The sequence below is a fragment of the Symphalangus syndactylus genome, chromosome 13, assembly GCF_028878055.3.
Source record: "Symphalangus syndactylus isolate Jambi chromosome 13, NHGRI_mSymSyn1-v2.1_pri, whole genome shotgun sequence".
Taxonomy (NCBI): domain Eukaryota; kingdom Metazoa; phylum Chordata; class Mammalia; order Primates; family Hylobatidae; genus Symphalangus; species Symphalangus syndactylus.
The window spans coordinates 105,315,124-105,334,072 of NC_072435.2; the positions used below are offsets into that span (position 1 = coordinate 105,315,124).

At 50.8% G+C, this 18,949-nt stretch overlaps 1 protein-coding gene and 1 long non-coding RNA gene across 3 annotated transcripts in view; both read right to left on the minus strand.

Annotated features, from left to right (window-relative positions):
- Positions 1-982: 982 nt before the first annotated feature.
- Positions 983-4,595, minus strand: LOC134732046 (uncharacterized). Its single transcript, XR_010114945.1, has 2 exons — positions 4,281-4,595; positions 983-2,514 (listed from the first exon to the last, which is right to left on the minus strand). It is a non-coding gene; the product is annotated as an uncharacterized lncRNA (long non-coding RNA).
- Positions 4,596-8,147: 3,552 nt separating this feature from the next.
- TRPV4 (transient receptor potential cation channel subfamily V member 4) overlaps positions 8,148-18,949 on the minus strand; it is a 50,631-nt gene continuing 39,829 nt past the window's right edge. For both annotated transcript variants that reach the window (XM_055236641.2, XM_063614436.1), the window contains 7 exons: positions 18,597-18,670; positions 17,725-17,890; positions 17,438-17,504; positions 13,457-13,773; positions 11,777-11,904; positions 9,389-9,510; positions 8,148-8,853 (listed from right to left, as the gene is read on the minus strand). In XM_055236641.2, the coding sequence (XP_055092616.1) occupies positions 8,696-8,853; positions 9,389-9,510; positions 11,777-11,904; positions 13,457-13,773; positions 17,438-17,504; positions 17,725-17,890; positions 18,597-18,670 (1,032 nt within the window). In that variant the 3' untranslated portion in view covers positions 8,148-8,695. The remainder of the gene's footprint in view (positions 8,854-9,388; positions 9,511-11,776; positions 11,905-13,456; positions 13,774-17,437; positions 17,505-17,724; positions 17,891-18,596; positions 18,671-18,949) is intronic.

Consider the following 18,949-nt stretch of genomic DNA (forward strand, 5'->3'; position numbering starts at 1 on the left):
TCCTTTCTCCTCTCTGGACCTCAGTTTCCCCAATTACACTGCAAGGACTCATAATGAGTTTGTGGCAGAGCAAGGACTGGAACCCAACCCTGACCTGGGTGGCTGGGTCTCATTTCTAGTACACCCTAACTAGTCCTGTCCATCGTATTGAATTAGGCACAAAAGAAGGGGAAGGCCCTCAGGGAAAAGGAAGAAGCCACATTTGAGAAGTAGGGATGAGTACTCTTATTTTGAAAGAGAGGAAACTGAGGTTCAGAGAGGGGAGGCAACTTGCCTGAAGGCACACAGCAACTTGGTCCTGAACTCTCCAGAGGCAGTCGAAGCCACCTTCTCTCCTTCTTGGGGTGAGGGTACGAGGGTGGGAGTGGGATATTTCCTGTCTCAAAGCCTCAGGGCACACCCAACAGAGTGCTCACAGGGAGTCTTCCTGACCACATCCCCAGGTTCCAAGCTTCCTTCTGAACCCCTCTAAGGAGGCCCAAGTGTGACGACAGCGGCCCCTGGTGACCAATCTCCGGGACCTCAGCAGCCCCACCCTGTGCTAGCCAAGGGCAGATCTGTGGGATCCAGGGGGTGTACCCCCAAAACTAAGGGGTGCCAATGGGGACTCTCTAATGTCACTAAGAACCTTGAGGTGCTAAGAAGACCCTAAGCTGAGATCTGCGAACCTGGGTTTGAGTCCCTGCTCCAAACCCCAACCTCTCCTGCCCTTACCTGTTAGAAGCCATTACAGCCTGCTGCTATGGAGAAATAGAATGTGGGCCTGCTTTGGAAAGGCCAAAAACACTAAGTATATTAAAAAATAAAATCCTGCCACCCCCTAGAAAGGTTCAACTCCACCACATCCAGGCTGTGTGTCCTTAGCCATGGGCGTTTACTTGATTGCGTCTCACTTTCTTCATCTGTAAAATGGGGATACAAATTTGTACTTGTATCTGCATGATTTGGGCCAAATGTCAGAAAATCCCTCTGACTCAACTAGTTTAAATGAGAAAGAACATTTATTATCTGGAATAATCATAAGAAGCCTTAAGGCAGGGTGGCCCCACAGTTGGTTAAAGCAGCAGCTCAATGGTGTCATCAGGGACCAATGTCCTTTTCATCTTTCTGTTCTGTCAAGGCCCCTCAGGGTCACAAAGTGGCTGCTGCAGTTCCAGGCATCACATCCAGATGCAATAGTGACCAGCAACAGAGAGGATAGTCTTTTCCTAGACTTCTGTTACTTTCCCAGAAACTTTTCCCAGAATTCCCCCTCCCCCAGCAGACCTCCCCGCTTGTCTCTTGGGGCAAAACTGGGTCACGTGGCTATTCCCATACTCTTACCTAGTAAGGGAAGGAAAGTCATGGTGATTGGCTCGGGTGTTGTAAGGAAGAGGGGGCATGATTTCTAGGATGACACAAACACTGGTTCATGAGCTCCCGCACACAGTTCCTGAGATTATGAATGCCAAACACAGCAAGGCATCTAACACATGGCAGTGCCTTATCCATATTGCTTCCCCCTTCCTCTGATTCCCTCTAAGAACACAAGACTCCCAGCCTGGCCTCTCCTGAGCCAGCCCTTCCACCCCTCAATCCTGGGGCTTGGGTCTCCACCCCTCAGTGCCTCTCCCATCCTGACCTCTGGCTCCATCACTACCCTCCCTCTTATTTCTATCTCAAAAGCTTGGGATGAACAAAGATCACTTCATTGTCCTCAGTGACACTGGATTCCTAAAGAATAAAAGATAGGAGGTGCTATATTCTTATATAAATGCTTTCACCAGGGAGCCAAAAATTAATAACAGCATGAACAGAGGCCTGGAGTATTTAACCGTTCCATCCAGACAACTGAAATGATCCGAGTACACCGTTATCTGGGCGAGGTGCGGGGACCGACTGCCGACTACGACATTATCACATTCGGAAATGTCAGAAGCATGCATTTTGCGGGGAGATGAACGGTGTGGCTGAATACGGCTTTTGATTAAAACAAAATTCCCAGCATTCATCTAAAACAATAATAACAGCTAATAATAACAGGGCATGTAATAATGAACCATTCATAGGCATAAGAGGTAATTGTTCAATTAAGATCCCAGAGTTTCAGAGACTGTCTTTTCTGATGGGGTCCCTTTGTTTTTGCCTCCAGTAGCACTAATTCTTTCCCAGTAGTGCTTTAAACTTGGGAAGAAAAAAAGCCCTCCTGTCAAATATGACATACAAGTCCCTTATCATTATTAAATACACATACATGCGCACAATAAGCAGTCCTTGTTGGAATAAAGTTAGGGGTATGGCGCTCTCAGTGAATGCTGACAGGCTTGGGAGCTCCATGAAAGTGACAGGCAACAGCCAGGGCCTTCACTGCAGAAGTGGTCTGGCCTCGTTACTTCTCACTGCCCAGGGACCAGAGTACTTTCTCTCCAGCATGGGTTCTGAGGATGGAATGCCTGGGTTCGGGTCCCAACTCCACCGCTTAGCATCCAGGTGCCCTGGGCAAGAGTCTTCATCTCTCTGAACCTGTTTCCTCATCTATAATACGGAACATAGTAGACATTTAGTTTTTTTGGCCTGCCCGGGTTCTATTTACTGTCTCTTCTAGTGTCTGTAACCATTAGCTATTGCTGCCTGCACTTAAACACACACACACACACACACACACACACACAATCATAAAAAACCTGTGGTATCCAAAAACATTAATTTCTCATGCAGCTGCCGGGTTCCTCTGATCTCAGCTAGGTTGCCTGGGAAGACTTGGGTGTCTCTTATCCTCTTCCTGAGGGCTGGCCCTGGCATGTCTGCTAACATCCCATTGGTCAAGACAAGTCACATGGTCAAGCCCGGGTGTGGGAAATTATGCTTTGCCCTCGGTGGGAGGACATCACAAAGTTAGACTGCAAAGGGCACACAGGGCAGGGGAACGGAGAAGGGCATCTAAACTAAGGATGCTGCTTTTTTACAGTCTTCAGAGACGATGAACCTCCTGTCACAGGAGGTATGCAAATAGAGAGGTGTAGGCTCGGTGGTAAAAAGGGATCAAGCATGGATATAGGGTTGAGATAAATTAATGATACCCAAATATCAATCATTTCTATAACATAGTCATAATTTTCCCCATGAACGTTTATTCATTTAATATAGTTCCTTAAACCATCTAAGTATTTTTTATAAGCTATATTTTTATTATTAAATGACTTTCTTGTAAACTACACTTGAGACCACTACTTTATCTAGAAAACTGTATCATTTGCCATAAAGAAAAGGCTTTATTACTCTAAAAATAAAATGAAATTAAAATGTTTTTTATTTTATTTATTTATTTATTTTTGAGAGACAGTCTCACTCTGTCACCCAGGCTGGAGTGCAGTGGCACGATCTTGGCTCACTGCAACCTCCACTTCTCAGGTTCAAGTGATTCTCCTGCCTCAGCCTCTCGAGTACCTGGGATTACAGGTGCACACCACCACGTCCAGCTGAGTTTTTTTTTGTTTTTGTAGTTTTAGTAGAGACGGGGTTTCACCATGTTGGCCAGGATGGTCTTGAACTCCTGAACTAAGGTGATCCACCTGCCTTGGCCTCCCAAAGCGCTAGGATTACAGGCATGAGCCACCATGCCCAGCCACAAAATTAAAATGTTTTTAAGTTCTTCCTAGATACCATGTCCTTCCAGAGGTTCTGAGCCTAAGGCTTTTCTCTATTTGAAAACAAAGATAAATGAATGTTGGGAAGGCATTTAAACACAGAAGCACCAAACTGAGACCTTGATACAGTCAGGGAATACAGAGAACTGAAAAGAGAATATGGGTTTTTTAAGTGTGATCCTACGTCCATTGTATCACCTGAGAATATTCTGGCATACCACCAGCGCATGTCCCACACTTTGAGAACATTGGGAAAAGTCATGTTTAAGATTTTACTGTAACAAACAAAATCCCAATGACTTGCAGATTTTTAAGTTCCCCCAAACAGCTATTTAGTCACAGTCAGTATTCAAATCATCAAATATTTGGAAAAATCACAGCTGGAAAAACTTACTACATGGCTAAAAGTGTACTCATAGGAAAATTCATAGCCAAAATTATTTCATTATAAAAAATAAAAATAATTAGCCAGGAGATAGTGGCACGTGCCTGTAATCTCAGCTACTCAGGAGGCTGAGGCAAGAGAATTGCTTGAGCCTGGAAGGTGGAGGTTGCAGTGAGCCAAGATCATGCCACTGCACTCCAGTCTGGGTGACAGAGTGAGACCCTGTCTCATAAAACAAAATAATGAAAATAAATGAATTAAACACTCACCTTAGAAGTTACTAAGTCTGAGTTGGGAGGGTGTTTTGATTTTGTTGGCAGACCCATCCCATCCGCCCCTAGAGAAGTGACCTCTTCACAGACCTAGAATGAGCCACAGCCATTCTTGATAACAATGTTGGGGTGGAGGGTGGACATTTGCAAAAAGGACTGTAGTAGATGCTACTGGTTGCCTAGGCAATATCAATTCCCACATCCTCTTTCTCATAGAACCCAGACCTGGCTGGAGTCACTTCCTTCCTCCATATCGCCATCTGCTTCTTTAGGTCAATTGCTGTTTCCTGCCTGCTGATTGGCTGAAGTGTGGGACACATGACACAATTCTGGTCAATAATACAAGAGGAGAGGCCAGCTAGGACACTTCAGGGAAAAAGAGACAGAAGAGCTGGCTTCCCTTCTACTGAATGAGGCTGAATCTGGATGTGATGTGTGGATCAAGGGCGCCATCTTGTGTCCTTGAGGAAAGCTGGTGTGACAAAAAAGCCAGCACACCAGGCAGTCGTTGCCTCGCACAGTACCTGACGCGTGGTTGGAATCCATACTTAAATGCTGAAGGAATACATGAGGGACAGAACTGGGTCCTTAATGAATCACAGGGACCCTGAATTTACCAGCCTTAATATCCTCCCTAACTTGGGACATCCTGCTGACACAATAAATATCCTTTTTTTTAAGCCAGTGTAAGTTTTCTGTTACTTGCTGCCCAAATCACATAACCATATGAATACTGCAACCACAATTCTCTCTTCTTCCTTACTGATTTGGGTATTGATTATTTATTATTCAACTGCTGCCTGGGGGCATTTTTTTTTTTTTTTTTTGAGACAGAGTCTCGCTTATTGCCCAGGCTGGAGTGCAGTGGCGCGATCTCAGCTCTCTGCAACCTCTGCCACTGCCCCCTCAACCACCCCCGACGGGGCTCAAGCAATTCTCTTGCCTCAGCCTCTGAGTAGCTGGAATTACAGGGGTGCCCCACCACGCCCAGCTAATTTTCATATTTTTAGTAGAGACGGGGTTTCACTATGTTGGCCAGGCTGGTCTGGAACTCCTGACCTCAGGTGCTCTGCCCACTTCGGACTCCCAAAGTGCTGGGATTACAGGCGTAAGCCACTGTGCCCAGCCTGCCTGGGGGAATTTAATGGGTCTCAGGAATCATTTGATCATCAAAAAGCCTGTGCCCATTTTACAGATAAGGAAACTGAGGCTCAGAGCATTTCTAATCTACCCACAAATACCTGGAAGAATTCCTGAGGCAAGACTCAAATCAGTTCTCTTGAATCCAAATCCAGAGTTTTTTTTTTTTTTTTTTTTTTTTGAGACAGAGTTTTGCTCTTGTCACCCAGGCTGGAGTGCAATGGTGAGATCTTGGCTCAATGCAACCTCCACCTCGCAGGTTCAAGCGATTCTCCTGCCTCAGCCTCCCAAGTAGCTGGGATTACAGGTGCGCAACCACCATGCCTGGCTAATTTTTATATTTTTAGTAGAGATGGGGTTTCGTCATATTGGCCAGGCTGGTCTCGAACTCCTGACCTCAGGTGATCTGCCTGCCTCGGCCTCCCAAAATGCTGGGATTACAGGCCTGAGCCACCACACCTGGCCCAAATCCAGAGCTTTCTAGGACATTCCCCCACATGCCAACATCCCCCCCTCACTATCCCTACTCGTTTCAAGGGCACCCAAGGCAAAATAGGCCCCCTCCTTGTCCCAAACAACCAGCTTCAAGGGAAGATCCAGGTGGCCATCTTGTCTTCTGACCAACCCAGGGGAAGAGCCCAACAGCAACAACTTAAGAGTGTTTTCACTTCAATCAGAGTAGAGGAAAAGGAAAAGAGTGTTTCTCTCTCTGCCCCGACCTTCTGCCCTTCTCAGAGTTGAGCCCCAGGGGCTCAGTCACGTGGCTGCTCCTTCCCAGAGCCTGACCTGAGGGAAAGATGTTTGTCTGCAGCCTCTGGAGAGCTGACCTGCCACTCTTAGCTGGGGTTCCCTGTGGTTCTGGGGAGGTTCACCAGGAAGCACCCTGTCACCCGGACCTGAGGACTGGCTCAGGCACAGCCTTTGACACAACCTGTCTAATCAGAATGGCTCTGGGGATGCCTGTTGAGAGCGCTGGCTGAGGACTCCATCTGGGTGTGGGAACAGATAAAAAAGCATGGAGCCCTGGGAAGAACTGGGCTACTCCTGGACCACAAGGGCTACAATCTGCTCCTGGAGGGCAATGTATAAGGAGGTGGGGGGTTGGAGCCCCCTGGCCAGCCTTGGTGGTAATCCAAGTCCTCCTTCCGGCTCATGGAGCTTGGTAGACTCATGTCCCTCCTGCCACTGACTCTCCCCTTCTGACAGATGAAGAGGTGGAGGCCCAGAGAGGTAAAGTGACTCAACCAACATTTCCTGAACCAAATAACCCATTGCCGATGCAAATTCAGGACTGCTCAACCCAAGCCCCATGCTATTTTCCACTGCAGCTGCCCTTGGCCTTGGTCTCCTCCAAGACCCAAGCTCTTCTCAACTGAAGCTTCAGAAGGACGCGAGATCCCAGCTGGAAGCTGGACCCAGAGCTGGGAGGCCATGGGAAACTAGCTGGCTGTGGCTTCCTTGGCTCTGGGGTGGGGGCAGCAGGATGGGTGTTTGTGGGGTCCCTCCTCATGCCAGGAGGTCTGGAGCTGCCTCAGAGCTTGATTGGTGTTGGGTATGACCCCAGGTGAATGGCTGCCCTGGTAAGGTGATATAGGTTGGCTGTGTCCCCACCCAAATCTCCTCTTGAATTGTAGCTCCCACAATTCCCACGTGTCGTGGGAGGGACCCAGTGGGAGGTAATTAAATCATGGGAGTGGGTCTTTCCTGTGCTGTTCTCATGATAGTGTCACAAGATCTGGTGGTTTTATAAAGGGGAGTTTCCCTGCTGGGGAGTTTCCCAAGCTCTCTTCTGTCTTGCCTGCTGCCATGTAAGACGTGCCTTTCACCTTCCGCTATGATTGTGAGGCCTCCCCAGCCACATGGAACTATGAATCCATTAAACCTCTTTTTCTTTATAAATTACCCGGTCTTGGGTATGTCTTTATCAGCAGCGTGAGAACAGACTAATACAGAAGAGAAGAGGGTCAGCCTCACCTCCGGCTCATGGCTCACAGCTCCAGGTGGCATGTGGCCCTGCGGACAGACACAGGCAGGCAGTCCTCAAGGAGACACCATCCCACTCAGCCAGCAGCACCATGACCCCCACCCATCCCAGCTCCACAACCACTGCCAATCGCCCTTGCCACCATGGTCCTCACCACAGCGATCCGCATGCACACCCAGCACCCTGCTGACACTCCAGGTTCACCCACTGCCACGCCTGCTCCGTGCTGCCTGACAACCATCCTCCCGACTAGCAGGACAGCCCTCCCAGCAGCACTCCCAGCATGACTGTCCCCTGATGAGCACCAAAGTCCCCGCACCTGCACTGTCAACCCCCAGCCAGCATTACTCTCCCCTGCCCAAATGTACTGTCTCCACGGGGATCATTATCCCCCAGCCAGCACTACTGTCACCCCCACCAGCATTGCTCTCACCCTGCCAACATGACTTTCCCTGGCCAGCATTATTACCCCCACCAGCATCACTCTCCTCCCCTCCCTCCACCCCCACCTTCCCCACAGCAACGCCAACCTCAGCCACCTCTCAGGCCACCACCACCATCACAACCACCCAGTTCAGCCCCCAACCACCAACACTCTAAATGCCTCCCGGTCAGTACTTCTGCCCTCACTCTCACCCCTGCCCCTGGCTCCCCCTAGGCATTTCCTAGCTCTCCCATCTCCCTCGCTGTAGTCTCATGCCTGTTACCATCCCTCCCACCCCCACCATCGTCCTGCCATCTCCACTATCAATGAATAAACATTTATTGAGCACCGGCAAATCCCAGACACTACAGAACACACAGAAGGCATGGCCCCATGCCAAGGGCCCCAGCCCCTTGCAAAGCTGTCACGCTGCCAAAAATGGTGGCGCATGCAGCTCAGGCGCAGGCTGAGGCTGGGGCTTGGCCAGGCAGTGCACGTGGAACGGGGTCCTGAGGCCTCTGCCAGGTTCCAGCTGGGGCAGGGGTCATGTCGCTTCCTGAGAGCAGAGCAAATAAATAATGGAGAGGCAGGGGCTGGGGGCTGGGCCTGAGCGCTGTCGGTGGAGGGGCTCTGGCATGGGCTTATGTGACTCCATAGGAGCAAGACAGGTGGCCGGGAGCCCCCACCCCAGGGTGGGGAGGCAGAGCCTGGGGACCAGAGGGTCCTAGGGCCTCCCTGGCACCTCCACTGGGCCCTCGCCTCTGGGGCCAAAGCAGGGTGTGGGGGGACACCCCAGAAGGCACTGCTGAAATGTGGCTGGACTAGAAATGGGCGGGCAGAGAGGCTGAGGCTGGGCTGCAGTCCCTAGAGCGGGGCGTCATCAGTCCTCCACTTGGGGGGGTAACCCTGCTGGTGGCCGTCGCAGCGGGGGTTCCCCATGCTGTCCAGAGGCACCACGACCTCGTCCGGGTTCGAGTTCTTGTTCAGTTCCACCACGCGGGGTACCACCGAGGACCAGCGATCTGCACCACGAGCACATCAGAGGGAGGGGTGGGGGTTGGTGGAGAGACAGCGTGCATATATTGAGTGCCTACTGTGTACTGGGCACTCCACAGTGCTCTGAAGGGGGGTGTGATTATGCTCATTTTACAGAGGTGGAAACTGGGGCTCAAGAGAGGTCAAGGTGCCTCCCCAGGAGAGAATGGAGGAACCAGGATTCAAGCCTGGAGCCGAATGCCCTGAGTGCCTGTGTCCTCTCCAGCTGCGTCTCGCATGCTCATGGCTTACTGGACAAACAGGAAGGTTTTCTCCACACAAGGATGGCTGAGGAGCTGGTCCTCCCTCCCCAGGCCAGCTCATGTCAGCAGTAGGGAGGGCCAGTATGAAGCCATGTAGGTGAGGTGCCCCAGGCATTCACAAGCAGCGGAGGAAACTCAGGGGCACACTCTCTCATTCTGTAGACACGGACACTGAGTCCCGGAAAGAAGCAGGACTGCTCAAAGCACATTCGTGATGAGAATGGACTGGGGCTCCCCTCCGCACCCGCCCCCTACTCACCCCTGCGGAGGCGGCCCACAGTGTGCGAGAAGCCATAATACTGGTAGGTCTCATTCTTGCCCGGGTCCTCGTTGATGATGCCCAAGTTCTGGTTCCAGTGAGACCAGTTCACCTCATCCACCCTGGCGGCGCCCAAGCAGAGGGTCATGGGGAGCCCCACAGAGACGCTCCCCATGCCACCATCCCCAGCACACCCTCCTATTTTTTTATTATGGTAACATATACATAACAAGGCTGGGCGTGGTGGCTCTTGCCTGCAATCCCAGCACTTTGGGAGGCCAAGGTGGGTGGGTCATTTGAGGTCAAGAGTTCGAGACCAGCCTGGCCAAGATGGTGAAACCCCACCTCTACTAAAAATACAACAACAACAACAACAACAACAAAAATTAGCGGGGCATGGTAGCAGGTGCCTGTAGGCCTGTAGTCCCAGCGACCCGGGAGGCTGAGGCAGGAAAATCACTTGAACCTGGGAGGCGGTTGCAGTGAGCCGAGATCACGCCACTGCACTCCAACCTGGGGGACAGAGCAAGACTCCATCTCAAAAAAAAAAAAAAAAAAAAAAAAAGACTTACGTGTGTGTGTGTATACACATACACAAAAATTTGCCATCTTAATCATTTTTGAGTATACAATTCGGTGGCATTAAGCACATCTACACTGTGTGACCATCACTGTTGTCTATTTTCAAAATTCTTCCATTCCCCCAAGCAGAAATTTTTTTTTTATCCTTCTTTTGAGACAAAGTCTCACTCCATTGCCCAGGCTAGGGTGCAGTGGCACGATCACAGCTCACTGCAACCTTGACCTCCCAGGCTCAAGTGATCCTCCCACTTCAGCCCCCCGTGTAGTTGGGATTACAGGGATATGCCACCATGCCTGGCTAATTTTTTTAAAATGTTTTGTAGAGATGGGGTTTCACTATGTTGGTCTTGAACTCGTGGGCTCAAGCAATCCTCTTGCCTCGCTTCCCAAAGTGTTGGTATTACAGTCACCATGCTAATATTTCACTGTACACACAGCCCACATTTTGTTTATCCACTCATTTTTTTATATATTATCTTTTTTTTTTACATATTATCTTTAATTTTTTTTCCTATCTATTCATTTTTGTTTGTTTGTTTTAAGGCAGAGTCTTGCTCTGTCCCCCAGACTGGAGTGCAGTAGCACAGTCTCAGCTCACTGCAACCTCCACCTACCAGGTTCAAGCGATTCTCCTGCCTCAGCCTCCCGAGTAGCTGGGATTACAGGTGCATGCCACCACTCCCGACTAATTTTTATATTTTTAGTGGAGACGGGGTTTCACCATGTTGCCCAGGGTGGTCTCAAACTCCTGACCTCAGGTGATCCGCCCACCTCGGCCTCCCAAGGTGCTGGGATTACAAGCATGAGCCACCATGCCCAGCCAAGATTTGAGCTTTGAATTCAAACTGAACAGAGGCTGGGTGTGGTGACTCACGCCTGTAATCCCAGCATTTTGGGAGGCTGAGGTGGGAGGATTGCTTGAGACCAGGAGTTTGAGACCAGCCTGGGCAACATGGCAAGAACCCCATCTCTACAAAAAAATTAAAAATTGGTCGGACATGGTGGCACGAGGAGGCTGAGGTGGGAGGATCGCTTGAGACCAGGAGTTGGAGGCTGCAGTCAGCTATGATCACACAACTGCACTCCAGCCTGAGCAACCCTGCCTCTAAAAACAAACAAATAAAAAATGGAATTGAACTGATCGGCTGGCCTAGGAAGTGGGTGCTATTATTGTTCCCATTGTACAGATGAAGAAACTGACTTTGCCTGAATCCAAACATTCTGCTTATGCTCTATGCTGACAACCACTGTACAAAGAATGAATCAACTGGAAAGAAAAGATTCATGAAGGGGTTCCCCTAAGAAGCTGGCACTGAAACATGGAGTCATTCTGCAGATGGGCTAGGTGAGGTCTCCAGCCCTGGAAACTGCAGATTCCTCAGCTTCCCATTTCACCCAAGGCACTAGAGCTCACCCCACTGTTTGGTAGATACAGGGTGATGCTCTCAAATGAACCCACCATCCAAGTCTATGCTTCCCCCTGAGCAAGGAACAGGGGAGCCTGTGGTGTCCCAATGCACATCGGGCACTGGCTGAGCACTTCTCACGTGCTGACCTGTCTAATCTGCACCGACAGCCTAGGAGCCTGTGAGATCATTGTCTCATTCCACAGATGAAGAAACTGAGGCTGAGAGACGTGGACCGACTTGCCTGAGATCGCCTGGTGGAAATGAACTCTGCTTGGGCCTCTTGGGGCCTCAGTGGCTCCAGAAATTGCAATGGGTAGAAGACGCTGGAGCAGCAGGGGCCCCAAGCCAGTGGGGATGGTTCCGCCCTGCCCGCCTGGCCCCACTGCCCCAGCCTCACCTGAAGCACCACCTGCGGTCAGGAGTGCCGTCCGAGCTCTTGCCCACAGTGACCATCTCCCCAGAGCGGAAGGCCTTCCTCAGGAACACGGGGAAGGAGCGCTCAATGTCCAGGATGGTGGTGGCCCACTGCGGGGAGGGAGGTTCAGGAGGGACATCGGTGAGCCTCACAGCCCACACCTGCCGCTCTGGTGGCAGAAATGAGACAACGGGCCGGGGTGGGCCCAGAACTAGGCATTTAGACTCCTACTCCCCGCTAGACACAGGGTTTATAAACTCAAATACCCACAGGTGGCAGGCAGGAAAACAAATCGGTGAAACAGGATCAGGTGCAGAAAGGCTGCAGCCCAAGTCCTATCACACTTACACAGCGGTGGCCACTCAGTGAGGGAGGGGTGGAGACTGGGGTGAACAGGGAGCAAATGCCCACGTGTAAGGGGGCAGCTGCCACTCACCCCACCTGAGGGCTGCCAGGCAGGAATCCGGACCCTGCACTGCCTGGGGCTTCCAACTTTTCAAGAAAAGCCAGAAATCTGGATTTTCATAGGGAATCTCTTAATTTTTAAATTTTGCAGTTTGTTCCGTTTTTTTAATATAATGGTCTGAGGCTGGGTGCAGTGGCTCACACCTGCAGTCTCAGCACTTTGGGAGGCCAAGGCAGGTGGATCGCTTGAACTCAGAAGTTCAAGACCAGCCTGGGCAACATGGTGAAACCCCATCTTTACAAAAAATACAAAAATTAGCCAGGTGAGGTGGTGCACACCTTAGCCCCAGCTCCTCGGAAGGCTGAGGCCGGAGAATCACTTGAGCCTGGGAGGCAGAGGTTGCAGCGAGCCAAGATGGCGCCATTGCACTCCAGCCCACAGGATGCCCAGTTTGCATCCTGTGAGTAATGCCCAGTGGGGAAACTGAGGCCCAATGAAGTAAGCAATACAGATAAAGGTTAAGAGCAGGCCGGAGCTGTTTCCCTCAGACCCAGTCCTGGGAGGACCTTGGGCCCTTTTTTCTCACTGCACCATTTTCCTGAAATGCACAGTCAAGGTAAACATGGGTGTTGTATTCCTGGGCCATGGGGCAGCACTGTTTATTAGGACACCAGGTTTGTAGGCTGCACCTGGCCTGGGAGGGCTGTGATCCCAGGGCCTGTTCTTCCCAGGATTGCATAGAAAGCTTTTGGTAAGTAAAAACTTTCTGCAGCTCCCTGGGGCCAAGGCGGCCCCTGTCCCCACTGGTTTCTCCTCTAGGAAGCATGCTCACGGTTGCTAGTAAAAGACCCCCGTGAGAATGCTGCCATCCCTGTGCTGGAGTGCTAGAGCACAAAAGCTGCCCCTGGGCTCAGCGTGGGACCCTTGCTGAAATGCTGATGCCCACTGAGCACTTTCTGAGCTGGCAGAAGTCACTCAGTCATGCTAGGTGGAGCCGACTGTGTCCTGTGAGCTGGACCACAAGGAGAATCTGAGCCCACTGCTGGTGGCCAGACAAGAAGCCACCTCAAAATTCACTAGGCAGCTCCGGGAAGTCAGCAGCAGCTTCTGATGCCCATTTTACAGACAGAGAAGTGGAGGCAGAATGAGAAGACACGGCTTGCTCAGAGTGGAAGGCCGAGGAAGCCAGTCGGGTGAGTGTCCTTGGAAGGACGAGGGTGGCCGGTAGAGTGGGACTGGGGGCCCTGGGGCCTCACCTGCAGCTTCCAGATGTGCTTGCTCTCCTTGGAGACCTGGCCCACTGTCTCACCCATGAGGGCAATGAGCATGTTGAGGAGCAGCACAAAGGTGAGGATGATGTAGGTCACCAGCAGGATGATGAAGACCACGGGGTACTTGGTGCTGCTCAGCATCTCCAGGTCGCCCATGCCGATGGTCAGCTTAAACAGGTCCAGGAGGAAGGTGCTGAAGGTCTCGCTGTCACGGCACGAGGGGTAAGTGGGCACTGTGCAGTTGGTCTGGTCCTCATTGCACACCTTCATGTTGGCACACGGGTTCAGGAGGGAGACCAGGGCTGTGGGAGGATGGGGGTGGCACTCACTGAGTGTGAGGACACCCGCAGAGAGGTGGAGGGTGTCATTCTCATTTGCTGGAAGGGAAAGCTGAGGCCTAGTGAGGAGAGCACGCTGGCCTACACGCTGACCCATGTCACCCTGCATGTCAGCCAAGCCACACCAAACCCAGGTCCTCCTGATTCCAAAACCTTTGAAGCCTTTCCATAAACTCTTGCTGATAAGGAAGAGGTTCTCTCTCTCTCTCTCTCTCTCAATCTCTCTCTCTCTCTCTCTTTTCTTTCTGAGATAGGGTCTTGCTATGTTGCCCAGGCTGGAATGCAATGGCTACTCACAGGCTCAGTCCCACTACTGATAAGCGTGGGAGTTTTGACCTGCTCTGTTTCCAACCTGGGACAGTTCACCCCTCCTTACACAACCTGGTGGTTCCCCGCTACCAGGAGGGAAGAGGTTTTCAGGATCTAGTCCAGGGAAGGTCAGTTTTTCCCACCAGGGGACATTTGACAATGTCTAAAGACACATTTGGTTGTTACGACTGGGGATGGGGGTGCTACTGGCATCACGTGGATGGAGGCCAGGGGTGCTGCCTGACACCCTACAATGCACAGGATGGTCCCCACCACGAAGAATGATCTGGTCTCAAGTGTCAACAGTGTTGGGAAATCCTAATGCAGCCTACCATTCTTAGAGGTCTTGGGGGCTCTGGAATGCCCCTATTCGCAGGGGTAGACTCTCTCTCTGACAGTTTCCCACTCCATCCCAACCTAGAGAGGAAAAGTGGGGGCTGAAACCAGGCACCAGTCCTGTCCCTGAAGCCATGTTCTCTAAGGGGCCTCTCCTGCTCTAGACATCTCAAACTCATCATGGTTCTCCTTTCCTACTAAGCCCAGGTGGAGCTTCAGATTCCTTCTCCACACAGTTTGGCAGCAACAACTTGTCCCTAAACCAGCCAGGGAGGGGAGCATGAAGAAGGCTCAGTCCCATCAGTCAGTGGAGCATAGAATGTCATATTGCCTGCAACCAGGGATTAGAGTATGCAGATTTCAACTCATATGCTAATGCTCTTAAGTTGTATAGTACCTGGTGAAACACTGTGTTGAGAAGGATTCTGAGACCTTGTCTGGACTCACCAGAAAAACTGTTCTGTGATCCATTAGTGATGTCTGCTATGGACACCAAAGTGTGGGAACAGAAGCGTGTGTGTCCTGTTTATGTCATGTCAGCCTCAGAACTGAGATCTAGTGCATCCTATAAGGAGAAGCCCTGCGACCAAGCTGACTGCTAAGCTGCTACTCTAACCCTTGTTTCTCCTCAGTTTCAATAACTAGGACTGCAGTAGGGCTAGATCCCTGACCTGAATTCCAAACTGTTGTTGAACCCTTGACACTGTCTAGTTTTTCCAGTGTGATCCCTGGGAAGGGAAAGCTGTACCCTGTCCCTATCTCCCCAGTGAAAACTACAATTCCACTTCCCACCAATAATCTACATAGAGACTTGGCTACTATCGTGGGTTAAAATATCACCCTCATCAGATTCCTGTGCCAGGCTCGTCCCCTGATGAACCTGCTCAGATGTGAATGTGTCCAGGTCTAACCTGAGTTGGCCACTCCCCTTTGGATGCTGGGCATTGATGTCAGATTACCCACCCCTCAGGGATCAGCCCAAGGACTTGGTCAGTTTCTCCAGCCCTGGTCCCTGGTCCTTCCCCCATGACCTGTGCCACTGAGGTCCCAGAATGCTTCTGCGTGGCATCATGACATCACAGAAAAGGTATATCAAAGGGAGCTGATGTTGGGCTTTAAGAAAATACCTGGGCTGGTAGTTTAATTATTAAATTTTTTCCTTCCATGTATCCATGCCCCTTCAATGTGGCTTTACAGTTTCTCCCACTAAGAAGTGGAGTCTAGGCCAGGTGCAGTGGCTCGCGCCTGTAATCCTGCACTTTGGGAGGCTGAGGTGGGAGGACTGCTTGAGCCCAGGAGTTCAAGACCAGCCTGGGCAACATAGCAAGACCCTGCCTCCACCAAAAAAAAAAATGGAAAAAAAGAAGTGGTGTCTATTTCCCCACCCCTTGAATCGAGGCTGGCCTTGTGATTTGCTTTGGCCAACAGAGTAAGGCAGCAGTGATGCCATGCCAGGAGGTGTCCTTGAACACTTCTGCTCATGTTCTTGGAACCCTAAGGCCACCATGTGGACAAGCCCAAGCTAGCTGGCCAGAGATGAGTGACCACGTGGAAGACAGATAGCAAAACCCCTCTAACCAAGTCCATACTAGCTAGACCAGTCAGCCAGCAGCCAGCCTGCCAGCTGACTACAGGCACAAGAGCCTGTAGGGATCAGCCAAACCTGGCCCAGGGCAGCACAGCCACCCAGCTGACCCATTGACTCATAAGCAATAATAAGTTGGCCTGGTACAGTGGCTCACGCCTGTAATCCCAGCACTTTGGGAGGCCAAGGTGGGTGGATCACTTGGGGTCAGGAGTTCGAGACCAGCCTGGCCAACATAGTGAAACCCTGTCTCTATCAAAAATATAAAACTTAGCCATGCGTGGTGGCACACGCCTGTAATCCCAGCTATTCGAGAGGCTGAGGCAAGAGAATTGCTTGAACCCGCGAGGCAGATGTTGCAGTGAGCCGAGAGAACCACTGCCCTCCAGCCTTGGTGACAGAGTGAGACCTTGCCACAAAAAAAAAAAATAATAATAATAATAAGTGGGTGCTATTTTAAGCCCCACTTTAGGTGGCTTCCTTTGTAGCAATAGCTGATACTCCAGTTTTGCCATTCACTAGCTTTTTTTTTTTTTGAGACAGAGTCTCGCTGTGTTGCCCAGGCTGGAGTGCAGTGGTGCCATCTTGGCTTACTGCAACCTCCACCTCCTGGGTTCAAGTGATTCTTGTGCCTCAGCCTCCCGAGTAACCGGGTCTATAATTGCGCACCACCATGCCTATCTAATTTTTGTATTTTTTGGTAGAGACGGGGTTTTGCCATGTTGGCCAGGCTAGTCTCAAACTCCTGACCTCAAGTGATCCACCCGCCTCAGCCTCCTGAAGTGATGGGATTACAGGTGTGAGCCACTGCGCCCGGCCACCATTCACTGGCTTTTGAACTTGTGCTAGTTATTTAACCCTCCTAAGCCTCAGTTTCCTTTTCTATAAGAGGGGATAATAAAGGCACTTAGCTTATAGGCTTGTTGGGGGCAAGGATGGAAACGTACTTAGTCTGGTGCCTGGCACACAAATAAGAACTCAGTGGCTGGGCGCGTTGGCTCACACCTGTAATCCCACCATTTTGGGAGGCCAAGGAGGGTGGATCACCTGAGGTCAGGAGTTCAAGACCAGCCTGGCCAACATGGTGAAACCCCATCTCTACTAAAAATACAAAAAAAAAAAAAAAAAAATTAAAAAACAGCGGGGCATGGTGGCAGGAGCCCATAATCCCAACTATGTGGGAGGCTGAGGCAGGAGAATTGCTTGAACCTGGGAGGTGGAGGTTGCAGTGAGCTGAGATTGCACCATTGTACTCCAGCCTGGGCAACAGGAGCAAAACTCCATCTCAAAAAAAAAAAAAAGAATTCAGCAAGGCTGCTATTGTCCCCTATACATCATGGCTACCGTTCCCTTCCTTGCACCAGCCCTGCCAGGCCCACCTGAGCACCCAGAGCTCACCTGAAGCATAGCCGATCATGAAGAGCAAGTAGACGAGCAGGAATCGGAAAAGGTCCTTGAAGAGAATCTAAAGACCCCAGCGGGATTATGGAGGCAAAGAGGAGACACATGGTTTCTCACTTTCCCCATTCCTCCATCTCCACCCTGGTCCCACCCCAGTGTCCAGACCATGCCTCCTGCCCCCATGGTACCCGGCATCCTCAGGTCTGCAGGCGCATAAGTGTGCATGTGGTGTGTGTGACTCCCTCGAGGAACACACGAGTCCAGAGGGTCCTCCCAGCCCATACCTTCTGGATCATGATGCTATAGGTCCCGGTCAGCTTCAGCCCACGGGTGAAGTAAAGGGCATTCATCCAGCCCAGGACCAGGGCAAAGACCATCACGGCCAGGTAGGCCTCGATCCCTGCCATGTAGAGGGCTGCTGAGACGATCACCAGGACAGAGTAGATGAAGCTGCAGTGCAGCAGAGACCACAAGACAGGCCAGAGGGGAGAGGGGACAATGAGGCTCTGGAGGGGGAGACACACCTCCAAGCCCTCCAGGGTATCAGGACTTCCCAATGCCTTCTAGACCCCCAGAAAAGAAACAAAGTGGATTAGCAGGGTTCCCCAGCATTCTGTTAACAAGAACATTCAATTAGCTGGCAATTAATCCTGAGGTCCCAGAAGATCCTGAAGTGATGCCCCTTTGAATTGCTAAAGAAAGATTTAGCGGTGTTCAGTGGAGATTTTGTGGCTAAGTGAATTTCATCATCCTCCAACTCTAAGGGAAATGTGGAAGAGGTAACACACACTCAGTAACTCTCTCATTCACTGTCCCAGGCAGACATCATTAATCAATCCCAACTCTTTCCCACTAAACACAGACACAGGCACAAAATTCTTAACATGCACTTCAGGCAGACATTAGCAATCATTCACCAGCATAAGAGGTTAAAATTATTTCTATCCATGGTGTATATGATAATTCCCTAGCAATCAGAATTTTTCTTTAACCAGAAGACCCTATTGTTTGTGGCTTTGTCCTGACTTTGGGTTAGAGCTGCCCAGGTTGGGTGCATTCATTTCTAATAGAGTCACCTCTCTCCTGAATCTGGATGACCTAGCAGCCCAAACCCGCCATCCTCACCCGGAAGCTGCCCCCAGGGACCTCTACTCACTAGAGCAGCTGGAAGGAGCCATCAATGAAGAGAGAATTCACTCCAGGGCATTTCTTCATGAACAAGTCTTTGATCTGGAAGACAGGAGGGGGCACGTGAAAGGGGTGGGGCCAGCAGGAGAGGAGAGGAGGAGAGAGGAGACAGAGAAAGGGATAGAAGAGAGGGAGGCAGAGGCTGGTACAGAGAAAAGACAAAGGACTCTTTCCTGTTAGAAAAGGAGAAAAAAGCAGAGCTGGAGAACATGGGATTGGAGGAGGTAGAAGAGAAATGGGAAAATAAAAGGAGGAAGGAAAGGAGAAGGACCATTTGGAGGACAGAGAAGAGAAAGTGAGGGAGAGAAAAGAGGTGCAGGA